The 11952-nt window shown below is 41.1% G+C and overlaps 2 protein-coding genes and 1 non-coding gene across 4 annotated transcripts in view; 2 read left to right on the top strand and 1 right to left on the bottom strand.

The window, feature by feature from the left end:
* Nucleotides 1–645: 645 nt before the first annotated feature.
* Nucleotides 646–763, bottom strand: TRNAL-CAA. The gene is made up of 2 exons: nucleotides 726–763; nucleotides 646–691 (listed from the first exon to the last, which is right to left on the bottom strand). It is a non-coding gene; the product is annotated as a tRNA-Leu (tRNA).
* Nucleotides 764–1045: 282 nt separating this feature from the next.
* LOC123377006 (cytochrome c oxidase subunit 7B, mitochondrial) lies at nucleotides 1046–4425 on the top strand. The gene is made up of 3 exons (XM_045029339.1): nucleotides 1046–1202; nucleotides 2328–2452; nucleotides 4203–4425. The coding sequence occupies exons 1-3, from the start codon at nucleotides 1166–1168 to the stop codon at nucleotides 4278–4280; spliced, it is 240 nt and encodes a 79-aa protein (XP_044885274.1). The 5' UTR covers nucleotides 1046–1165; the 3' UTR covers nucleotides 4281–4425.
* A 2536-nt stretch (nucleotides 4426–6961) lies between these two features.
* The window catches only part of ATP7A (ATPase copper transporting alpha), a 62340-nt gene continuing 57349 nt past the window's right edge, over nucleotides 6962–11952 (top strand). The window contains exons 1-2 of one of the 2 annotated variants that reach the window (XM_045030322.1): nucleotides 6967–7022; nucleotides 7614–7739. The gene's annotated coding sequence lies outside the window, so the exon portion shown is untranslated. Of the gene's footprint in view, nucleotides 7023–7613; nucleotides 7740–11952 lie in introns of both variants that reach the window. The other variant, XM_045030323.1, reaches the window with a different exon arrangement.

Below are 11952 nucleotides of genomic sequence, written 5' to 3'. Positions count from 1 at the left end.
CATACATCGTTATACACAAATAGAGATTTACGTTATACATACAGGAACACATGTTATTTCTGTAAAGACAGGCACTATCTCATATGAGATAGCAATATCAAGAAAGAGATGGAATGGACTTCCATACCTATATCTTTCTCTCTATGATATAGGTATGGATTTAAATTCTCTCTTTCTCGAAATATTCTTACTGAGAGATTTTAATTCGGTAGCCATTACATATGCAAGAGTTTACGTGATTTAAGTATTTAAATATGTTCTTTATACTTATTATATGCACCTGTTTGTATGGCTATAAACTCTGATATTTCAGTCATATAACTACATGTTTAATTTTACTCATATGCACATACATTTGGAAAATCAAACCCACGGGGATTTTACATCAATGATCAAGTTAGATCATTCTTATGAATCAGTTAAGAATATCGCTGAATATATAATGTAAATCCGTGTCTTTATGTAGTATTTTTTATAATGTAAGTCCCTATTTAATGGGCGCCACAATCTATATTTATATGGCGAAAATTTCTGTCTGCGTGAGGTGATCCCGACCCTGCCGTGTAGTAAAACGCTTGCACCGGTGCTTATTACAGTTAAACTCGGTGTTTTACACACACACAAACACGGACAAGAAAAAAAATGTGTCAGAAGTGGGATTCGAACCCACGCCTCCATACGGAGACCAGAACACCCAGCCCTCGAGAGAGGAAGGCACTTTAAGCCTTGAGTCTGGCGCCTTAGACCACTCGGCCATCCTGACACTGCTGTTCACAGAGGCAGCTGGGAGAGTCTTAGTCTTCACAACAGAGTCAGCGCCACTAGGACTATTCACCTGATTCTCTAGTTCCCGTGGCAAAAGCCAGCACTAAGGTAGGAAGTGTGGGGAACCCGTGGGAGTACCGGGTCCCCAGGTTCCCGGGTACAGGGGTTTCTTCCCATGAGGCTGTAAGAGCCCCTCCACGCAGCCGCGGAAACTACATTTCCTATAATGCCGCGGGGCCGCGCTCAGGAAGAGAATGAAATACATTTCCCACGGGGCGCTGCTCGGGGCGCATGCGCAGCGTCCGGACTTCCTGGCTGGCCACCATTTTGTTTTTCACTGCTCGCAAAGGGTACAAGGGAAGAAGGAGAAAGGCAGAAATTATCCGTCCCAGACGCCAGCATGTTGGCTCTGGCCAGGACCGCGGTGCGCCTCAGCGGTGAGCTGTGGAGGAGACCTCCGGGGCACGGCTGGGCGGGTACCCCCACGAGGCCCAGTCCCCTCCGGAGCGAGAGCTCCTGACCCTTTCCGCTCCCCTGTCCCGGGTTCCCCCCGCAGTCAGTTGCCTCCGCGAGCCCGTTCCCCGTCCGGGTGGCCTCCGCCTTGGCGTGGGGAACGGCTTGGGCACGGGGGTCTGCCCGTATGGCGGCTGCTGTAGGAATGAGACCTTGGATTGTTCCCTTCCAGAGCAGCGTGAGCGTGATAGATACCGGTACTAGAAGGTTTTCGATTGATGGGCGCTGTCTTGTGTTTGAGCACATATGTAAACATGTTTAATTTAGGCTAAGTGGTTTTTAAAGTGGAATCAAAAAATGTTTTAATGTTAGGGAGACTGTGTTTTAGTTTGTGACTAGTTCAGTGCTTTGCCTACATAAAATGCTCTGGAAATAACTTCAGATACAGCCTTCTTGAAGTCGGTTGTCTGGACCTTGAGCTTACCTAATACATTTAATTTCACGAGAGTAAGTTCATACAAAATCTTTCAGATATTGGGATTTATATTTCAGTTAGCATTGTCTACACAGTGCAGGAGTCTTTTTCTTTTTGTTTGTGAGATCATCTTAAGTTTTCTGGCTTCTTTGCTCCTTCTGGAAACACTTGGATTATTTACAGACATTTCTTTGTGGGAAAATTAACATGTGCATTGATTAGTTCGTAAACTAACCATATTAATGCTAACTCTTAGCATTTGAGAAAGTGATTGTACTTAGAGTGGCACTAGAGATTCTAAATTGAGTGAACAAAAAGTCGTCTTTTCTGTGAGTGTATTTTATAGTTACCTGCTTAATGGAAACTTTAAAGTAGCTTGCCAACCAAATAGAATAAAATGTTAACATGTCTCTTTGATGGATTTGTCTAAAATGGATAATTTTCTCTGTTCCAGCAATTGTGTGGCTTTGTAATGCTGCCAGAATGTTATCTTTCTGTTGTAATGAAGAGCATCCTTATTCTTAGTGTTCTGAAATCCATCTTTTCTAGGGGATGGATGGGAGGACTGCCGGAGACTTGAATAGATGTATATCAGTCCATTGGTACATCTTACATTTTTGACCATTTCTCTTAGCTCGTGGCACTCAGTGGATTGCAGCAAGACAGAGTCACCACAAACATGCACCTGACTTCCATGATAAATATGGCAACATTATACTACTTGGTGGAGCCCTATTTTGTGTCTCCATTTGGGGATATGTAAGTACTGTATGATTGGTACTATCACTAGTGTCTGCTATAACTATAGCCCTGAATTTACAAGTTGTTATGCACCTTTATAAGGATTTGCCTATATGAAGCAATTTGAAATATTAGGGCTTTGGGGTTTCCAGAAAGAGTAATTTTGTATGCATTAATACGCCAAAGGGAAGCGATTCATTAGTCCAACTTTAAACCTAGATCTTCAATAGGCACTTATTTTGAATGTCACTTTACTGCAAGTCTTCAGAACTGTTAAACAGCTTGATTAAAGCTGTTAAATATAAGCTAAGCACACTTCCTTTTGTCTAATAATTCATTTTCAAAATGGGCAGTTGGATGAGTGAGCTATTCACCTCAAGTTTTCCTTTTATGTTGGTGAAAATATTGTGTGGCTATACTATAAGAGTTAAAATATTAGACTGATGCTGTTATCCCCTGAATCTCACAGTATCAGTTTTAAAATGTTTTAAATATAACTTTCTAATATTGTATGTGATATGCCTCCTTTTATGTAGAGTTTATTAAAAGACAAAGTGTTGATGAGTTATTCTTAATATTCTGTAATATTATTTTACTATTGTAAAATAGCATAAATGTAATACCAATGGAATCAGTGTAAAGAGCTGAATAAGATGTCAAATCTGAGTCTAAAAACAATACTGATAGAGAATGATGCCCCTCAACTATATTCTCTTTAACTTTTTGTTCTTGAACAGTTGCATAGGTTAAAGATACTATAAAACTGTCACTCTACAAAGAGACACCCAATATGCATAACTGTTACTCTATAGCTTTATTGGATTTGAGGGCTACTAACTATTACCGGTAATAATGATTAGAGTCCTATCAAATTCATGGCTGTGAAAAATGCATCACAGACCATGAAATCTTTTGTGTACTCTTACCATACATAGGGTACTTTTTATAGTAAGTACCCTATGTTACAGGGTACAAGTATACAAAAGTACAGTGCTTTTCTCAAACTGGGGGTCCCCACCCAAATAGGGTGAGCAGACAGGAAGTGTGAAAAATCGGGACGGGAGGGTGGTGGGTAATAGGAGCCTATATAAGAGAGAGACCCAAAAATCAGGACTGTCCCTATAAAATCGGGACATCTGGTCACCCTTCACCCAAAAGGGGGTAGCAAGACTATTCTGGGGTGGGGTCACAGTATTGCCACCCTTCTGTGCTGCTGCTGGTAGCAGTGTTGCTTTCAGAGCTGGGCATTCGGCCAGCGGCTGCTGCTCTCTGGCCACTCCGCTCTGAAGGCAGTGAAGAAATAATAGTGGCAATATTGTGACCCTCCTACATAATAGATACTCATGTTTATTACAATACTGTGAAATTCAAGATTTAAAAAATGTGATAACTGTGAAATTTACAAAAATGAACAGTGAATGTGGTAGGTACCTAATAATGGTCTCTTCAATCTAGCAGAGCAAAGTATAACATGATCCAATAGCTGAGAGTTGAAGCTAGACAAACTCAGACTGGAAATTAAGGCATAATTATTTAATGGGAGAGTAATCAGCCACTGGAACAACTTGCCAATGGTCATAGTGGATTCTCCATCACTGACCACTTTTTAAATCAAGATTGGATGTTTTTCTAAAAGATATGCTATCAAAATTATTTAGGGGAAGTTCTGTGATGTTATACAGGAGATCAGCCTAGAGATGATCACAGTGGTCTTCTGGCCTTGGAATTTGACAAACTTGTTCTTATATAACTTTTTAATCTATTACAGGTGGCAACACAAACTGGAATTGAATGGAATTTATCACCTGTTGGCAGAGTTACCCCAAAAGAATGGAGAGAGAAATAGCCTTTGTTTATTCAGGACTGAAATGTGCAGTAATCCTGAACTGGTCTGAATTTTCATTTATGCCATACATGTGCTGGCATCTGTTCACTGATTATTGCCATCTGTGATGTGGCATTACTGGTGTAATAAATATATTTAAAAATTCTTTTGTTCATCTAGGTCTTATTTCTGTCCCATGTTTCATGGCTTGCTATAAAATTATAGTGAGCAATTTTTAAGAATATTGCTTGGTTATAAAATTTTCAAGTCTGTATAATATGATATTCCTTAAGAACCATTCACATGAGTTTAGGTTAGATGCAGATAATGAAGTAACTGAAGACAAATGCTCTTAAATGTCTGGTTATAGCAAAAAAAAAAAAATGTGGGCAGACAGGTCTACTTGTGTAGACTTCATTCACTTCAGCTGGACTCTGCATGCAGACTTATTGCAGGGACACATTTTTCATTCTTAAATGGCAGTTCTTTTAACAAAGAAGCATAGTACTCTTTTTTTTCTTTTTTCTTTCCCACATAGCAATCTTCTTAAGGGCTGCAGTGGGCGCTGGTTTATCAAGTCTCCCTTTTAGGAATCTAGCATCCTCTACTTCTCGCTTACTGGATAATAGAAAGTGAACTTACCTGAGTAAATTTTAAAAGTACCCATTAGTCAGAATAATCGTAGTGTGGAGATAGCAGCAAGAAGTGTATGCTTACAGTCTGTAAAAGTAAGTAGAGGGGATGCCAAAATGCTCAAGAATAAATTGCCTGTATACGAGGGCCAAACATGGCTTCAGCTTGACATCAGGCTTCTGCTGAAATGGTTCTTGAACTCAGAAGGTCAGTGGGAAGTTGGTAGTACCTACCTTCTTGCCATCTGTGGTGCTTTTTGGAGCCGTGAATGTTCTTAAAGGTCTGACTGAGGCTCTGGCTATACCAGAAACATTTTACCAACATTGGAATAGTGGATGCTATACCAGCAAAGCACTCCTAGTTTGGCTGCAGTTATGTCGGTTGTGCCTTCCACTAGTATAGTGAAAGTCTATACTAGTAAAAGTGCTTCGGTGTCAGTGAGGATGGGATTTGATAGTATAATTGCATCTACGTTAGAGGCTTCTGCCAGCATAACTGTCTGTCAGGGATCCTTCTTCACACACCTGATCAACATACATGTACAAGCAGAAGTCTGTAGGTTGAACCTGTTTTTAGACGGAAAGGCAGAGGCAGCGGGTGAAATCTGCGTTCCAATTATCTATGGAAATTTTGTCACTAATTTCAATTAGGCTGGGATTTTGCTGATTCTTTATATATTTGAGCAGTGCCTAGCACAATGGGGTATTAGGACACTACTCTACCCTTTTGCACTGTAAACTGTACACCCTAGACCAGTCTGAGGAACTAGTTGCTGCCTTATCTCCTGTTGCAGGACTTGTGCAAGGGCTCCTGATAACTCTGGAATGTTCTGACCATCTCACTTCCTCTGTTTATGTTAAAAATTAATACTTAGTCATGTCATGAATTCAGGGACTGGACTAGATAACCTCTTGAGGTCCTTTCCAGTTCTATGATTTGAAACTCAAATGTATCCTGCCATATGAGGCTGAAGACTGACTTTCTGGCCTAAGTGGAGGTGGGAATATTACCTGTGATTATAGAGCCCTTTGTCATTTTGCAGGTATATGACATTAGTGGTTTAAGACTTGTTTTGATGCCTGATCCCTTCTGATTTTTACATTATACCCCCCAAAGGAGTATGTTTACAAACAAATCGTAGTAGCTTTTAATATTTGTTTACTGGTGCAATTCACTGTGCTAAGATCACTTCAGTTAGATGTGTGCTGGGCAAGTGCCCACCATCTTTCCCCCGCCTTCCATTGTGGTGGTAAAATACATTAATAGAGTTGCTTCTTGCTTTTTAAGGTATCTGATAAAGGAACTACATAGGTCTGTATATGACGGTCAAAACAAACACAGTACTTAATTTACAGAAAGTCTATATACACTTCTGCAGATAGATGATAAAGTGAAAACGGAAAAATAGAAGACACCACTCTCTAGTGGATATACTGTACGACACCCACCCTCATAAGCTGATGTTACAGTAGGTTTCCAAACTTTAATCACTTAGAAAAATAAAGGGGCCAGCAGTCAGCCTTGGTTACCACCTCCTCCTCTTCTTCCACGGTTGGTGCTAGGTTCACCTTCCTTGGCACAAAGCTCCACTCTCGCTTTCTTGAAAAAATTGAACAAAATGACTTTATCCCCCATTGCTGGGGGAAGCTTTGTTTTTGTCAATGAGAACATTGCATTAACCTGTGATGTTTCATTCAGCTTTTCAAAACTAAAGGGCAGCCGCTTGACCAGAACTGGTATTTCCCTGAGGGGGGGGGGATCAAACTTCCTCTGTGACTGCGATGTTGCCAGTGCCTTGCTGCCGCAAACACGCTTGACTGACAACGTCCCGTCCCCCCCCCCCCCATACCGCATTGGTGGGACCTGAAACTCGTACGAGCCGCGCCGCCGCACGAGGCCCCTCTCGCTTCGCCTTTAGCCTCCCCCTTGTCACATGATTGGGGGACTAGCCCGAGCTGTGTCACGTGGCTTCCTGCGCGGGGATGGCGCAGAGGGGCTGGCAACAGTCGGGGGCGGGGCCAACGGGACACGGTGCCCGCGGGGGGCGGAGTCGCCGCTGCTGCGCCGGGGGGCGGGAGTTGCTAGCGCTGCAGTTGCGGGGAAGGAGCTCAGCGGGCGGATCGCTGCGGGGTGAGTGCGTGCGCGCGTTCCCGCGCCTGGCGCTGGCCCCGTCCCTCGGCACGCGCGTCTCTCCGTCGGCCGTGGCCACTGCTGCCCGCGCGCTGGGCTGTAGCCCCGCTCCCCGGGCTCTGACGCGGGGTGGGGGAAGCTGTGACAGCGGGCAGCGCGCTCCTCAGGCCCAGGAGCCCCGGGGTCTGGTGACACCCCCTCCCGCCGCCCCGCTCTCTGGGTGGTGGGCGCCCCAGGAACATGGGGGAAACAGTTTTCCCATCCCGCACAATGTTTGAGTTCTGTGCGTGTTGGGGGAGGTCGGGAGGGAGACCCGCATCGGGTGTGAGGGGCTGTGCCAGCAGGAGAAGCCTCCCCTAGATCTCTCCCTCGCATCCCCGAAAGCGAAAGGTATGTGTGATTAGATATGGCCAGGATGATCCATGCAGCGTTGTTGGTCCCAGCAGGGTATGAGAGAGACAGGGTGGGTCAAGTAATATCTTTTACTTCCCTTGGTGAAAGAGACAAACTTTCCAGTGTACACAAAGCTCAGTTTCAGTCGGAGCTGAACAAGAGCTCGGTATAAACTCAAAAGCTTGTCTCTCTTAACAGAAGTTGGTCCAGTAAAAGATATTCCTTGACCCACCTGGTCTTTCAGGATCATCCAGGTCATCTTCGGGAAACATAAGGCGGTGATTAAAAGGCTACTGCTGGCTTAATAACATGCTGTAATCAAACGTGAGTCTTCACTTTTATTAGTGACATTAGATTATTAAAGAGTTCATAAAATCCATACATCTCTTAACAGATTGGGATGGTGTGTTTTGTTTTGTTTTTGTTTTATTTCTCCCAGCTTGGATAGTGAAAGTCAACATATTCAGTTTCTCTCTTCTAGTCAGTTTCTTTCAACGTCTTGGGTTTTCTAGGAAGTGAGGGGGAGTCTGCTTGAATTGGAAACCAAACCCCCCCCCCATAATAAAATATTGTAGAGGCACTTATGCTGGTCTTAAGTTTTGTAAAGGCAATTTTTGTTTGTTATAAAGTGTAAGTTTAGAACCAAACTTCAGTTGAATGTTCCTTTTACATTTGTATTTAGCAGCTAGTTAACAGAGTGACTGTGCACTTTATATGTAGTGTAGTTGTCACGGGGTTGGTCTCAGGATATTAGAGAGATAAGGTGGGTGATCGGACCAATTTTTGGCAGTGAGAGTGACTCTTGCCTCACCTACTTTGTGCACTCTATAGATGGATGGGTGTATACTGAACCCAATAGGGTGTTCCCTAGTTAATTGCTTTGCTTCTCTACCAATTTGCTTACTCTGTAACAGGTGCTGTTGCTTAATTGGAATAGTATCAGTATAAATTCCATTATTGCAGACACAGTTGATGCCAAGGGGTTAAGTGATGTCTAACTAGGAGGAGATGATAGTAATAACTAGCTCTTCTGCATCACTTTTCTCCATCACATCTCAATGTGTTACAAGAGAAATCAGTATCATTATCCTCATTTGGAATATAGCTGCTGGCCTGCAGCATAACTTTTGTCTAGTCCAAGCAAAAAGCTTTTCATTTCAATATAACTGCATATCTATATAATAAGATTCCAGGATTTTCATGCCACTCTAAGGCGTAGAATGTCTGTTGAGTCAATGTGAAGCAATGGAAACAGCTACAAGCCTGGTTGAGAGCGTTTTATGTTTAGAATATCACCAGGTTTAATTATCACTGGGAATCAGTCTGTTAAAGTCTGTTTAAGTTCTCAGCCATGAGATCACCAAACTCACTTCACATTCTAATGAGAGTCCCTTATGGTAGGAAGAATAAACTAACATAATGGGTGGCAGGGAAGGGGAGGCCATCAGGCCATTATGAAGAAATATGGAAGGATCTTTGTGAAGGCTGAGGAAAATTCCTTGGCTTCTTCCTATTCTATTTTTTATACCGTGTTCATCACTGTAATATCTGAGCATCTCCCAGTAGTGTATTAAGCAAGAAGACTAACACATCTGTTAGTTGTGGACTTTTTCTACTTTCTTCCCTCCTTCCTTTCCTCTGTCTTTGAGAGGTATTCTTCCTTTCAGAGGGGAACTCCCAGTGAACTAAATCCTTTGCTTTCTTCATTTGGCTGAAATATTGCAGCATATCTAATGGTAACTGTCAGTTTTTTGAATTTCCTCATTGGTAGTATTGCTAGAAGAGACAGTATTTATACAGAAATAATCTTCAATTTGATGGTGTAATAATAAATTGGCCAAGAAATAATTGTTTATATTTGATAGTGCAAAGGTATAGTCAAGTGTGTATAATACCACCTGTGAATCTATTGTCTGGACATACACACAAACTATAATTATCATTCTCTACTCAAGTTATTTCAATTAAATGTACGGAAGGGAAGAATAGACTTTTTGCCTCTTCTCCAGGTGGCGAACAGGCAAAAAATGTAGTTTAGTGTTCTTACTGTTCTCATATTTTTATTTACGCTTGGATAATTCATTATGCATTGTTCTTGTTAGTGTTTTTAGACTAATCTAAAAAATAACTAGCCTCTGTTAGTCTTATTATATACCCACATAATTGAGGTATTTTAAGATGCATTCTATCCCTTAATATTTAAATGATCCTATTTGGGCTATATTCATATTCTCCAAAACCCTCCATTTGCCATTGTCTGTAGCATTTGCTGGGAAGGATAGAAGCAAGAAACAGGATTTGCTATTATTTGATCTCAAGTTTTATTAAGCTCTTGTTTGAACTGAAGTAAAAATGTTTGCCATTTAGACTTTCTGATATGCATCTTATAAAGAGCTAGAAGCTCTGAAAGGATTTTGCATAATCCGTATAATCCAGGCAGGACTCGTTAATATCTGGATTTTTTTCAGTTTTTAATTCACACAGTGTGAAACATAACCAGTTGAGATTCTCACAAAGCTTAGATGTGTGTTTAGGATGTGCCGTTATCCCTAGAATATCTAGTTACCTTACTGCATAGGTAAGAGCAGTGCATGTAATCATTTGCCGGTAAAGACCAAAAAGTTTGATTAGTTTAGCCTCACTGCCAAACTCTGGTGTAACTTTCCCTCCAGACCACTCAAAAAACTCCACTTCTGTAGTTTACAAACAAATGCTTTAACAGTTAGAAACAGTAAATTACAACATATCTGGCAACCTGGTCCTAACAAGACATGTGCCTGTTATCAGCCTGATCATATACCTTGTGAGCTATATCCCATTAGCCTAACCTTTGCCTGTTTTATATCTTTGCAGATTGTAATGTCTTTGAGGTAGGGTCACATATTTCTTTTTCATACAATTCCTAACACATCTTTCATGCTACCATAATACAAATAATAAATATGAATACATATAAATGAGGAATCATTGGTTTATAAACCCAAAGTTGTCTCTAGTAGTTAACAGAATACTAGTGTAATACCTTTGGGATTCTGTTCCAACCTGCTGTCTGATTTCAGATAAGTCCACTGACCTCTCTTCTTAATTTTTGCCAGCTGTAAAATTGAGGTGTTGACCCTCCCAAAGGTATTTTGAGGATGAATATTTGTACAAAACTTAGAAAAATGGTCAGTGTTGTATACATGCTATGTATCCTTACTGGTCACAAGGATAAAACAAATTAATACAAGCCCTTAGTTTATTTTAGGTGGGACACCCAGTTGAGAGTCTGGGATTTTAGCAGTCTTGCAGCCTTCATTTTACATGACTGATATTCTTTTTTTTAAATGTCCACATGGTAACGTGCAGTTGTGAGTGACTATATTTTGGACCCCTCAAACTTCAGTTGATTCCATTTCTGATTATTCTACTTTCAAAATTCACTGTTTGCACATTGGAAAGGGTGGCTTAACTGGTTGTGGCGCTGTAGCTCTCTGTTAGTTTATGCCTGATTAGAGCTTCTTTTCCTCTTCTACAGAGAAATACAGGTTCTTTCCCTTCAGGTCTCCTCAATTGCATATTGCAAACACCTTTTATTGAGTCCCTTGGAGAAAATGTGGTATTTGGAATCAAACTTAGGGAGACAATCAGACCAAATAATGAAGCCTACAGTACCTCAGTCTAGTGGCAAAGGTCTTGTGGAGTCTAAATATTTTTTATAAACCTGCTACTCAGCCGCTGAGAGCATCTTCACTATTTGCTATTCTGCTATTGCAGAGCCAGCCTATTCCTAGTATTGTGCTGACTTCATTGATGGTGTTGATATACAAACAAGGAAGTAATATTGTTTTGGGTTTTGTAAGTCACAGGGAGAAGAATAATGGGAAAGGATAAAAACTGGCCGAGAAAGGCGTTTCTAAGGATATTACACAGTAAAGAATATAATTAAAAAGTACAATAAAAAGCTATCGGGTGCCTTACAAATCCCATTTGAGGCCAGGCTTGTATATGAGATGGTGATGCTTTTGACTTTCTTCCAGCACAGCAGTGATGGATTGAGAACCTTTTGGTTTCTTGCATCCTAGTTGTGTTTCTGTTTAAATTAATGGTAGAAACTGCCTGCCTTAGACTGACATGCCGCTTGTTTGTGATGGCAAATCCTAAATCTTCTTTTTAGAAGGTCTACCATTGGAGCAATACCTTGGCTTTGAGTTCAACCGTTTTTTATCTAAAACAAAGTTGGATTGGAACCTCTAGTTAATACAGTTTTATAAATGTGTACTTGACAATCTTGTATTACAAGTTACTCACTAGACACTGTTTGCCTGCTGGTGTAATGGTTACGATCTTAACATGTAGTATATAATATATGCTACTTGACATACTTTTCAAACACTGAATAGGATTTTGATTTATAGATGAAGCTTCAGCCAGAACTTGTCTCTACCATCATCAGACTTTAATCATTCCTTGTAGAATGAGCTTCTTCTCTGAGCTACTGCAGATAAAAAATGCCCTTGAGTTTATAGGTAGCCTGTGTCCTCCTAAATATAAGACC

The sequence above is a fragment of the Mauremys mutica genome, chromosome 9 (genome assembly GCF_020497125.1).
Source record: "Mauremys mutica isolate MM-2020 ecotype Southern chromosome 9, ASM2049712v1, whole genome shotgun sequence".
Taxonomy (NCBI): domain Eukaryota; kingdom Metazoa; phylum Chordata; order Testudines; family Geoemydidae; genus Mauremys; species Mauremys mutica.
Note: the sequence above shows the minus strand (reverse complement) of the source record. Positions and strands in the feature narration are given on the sequence as shown.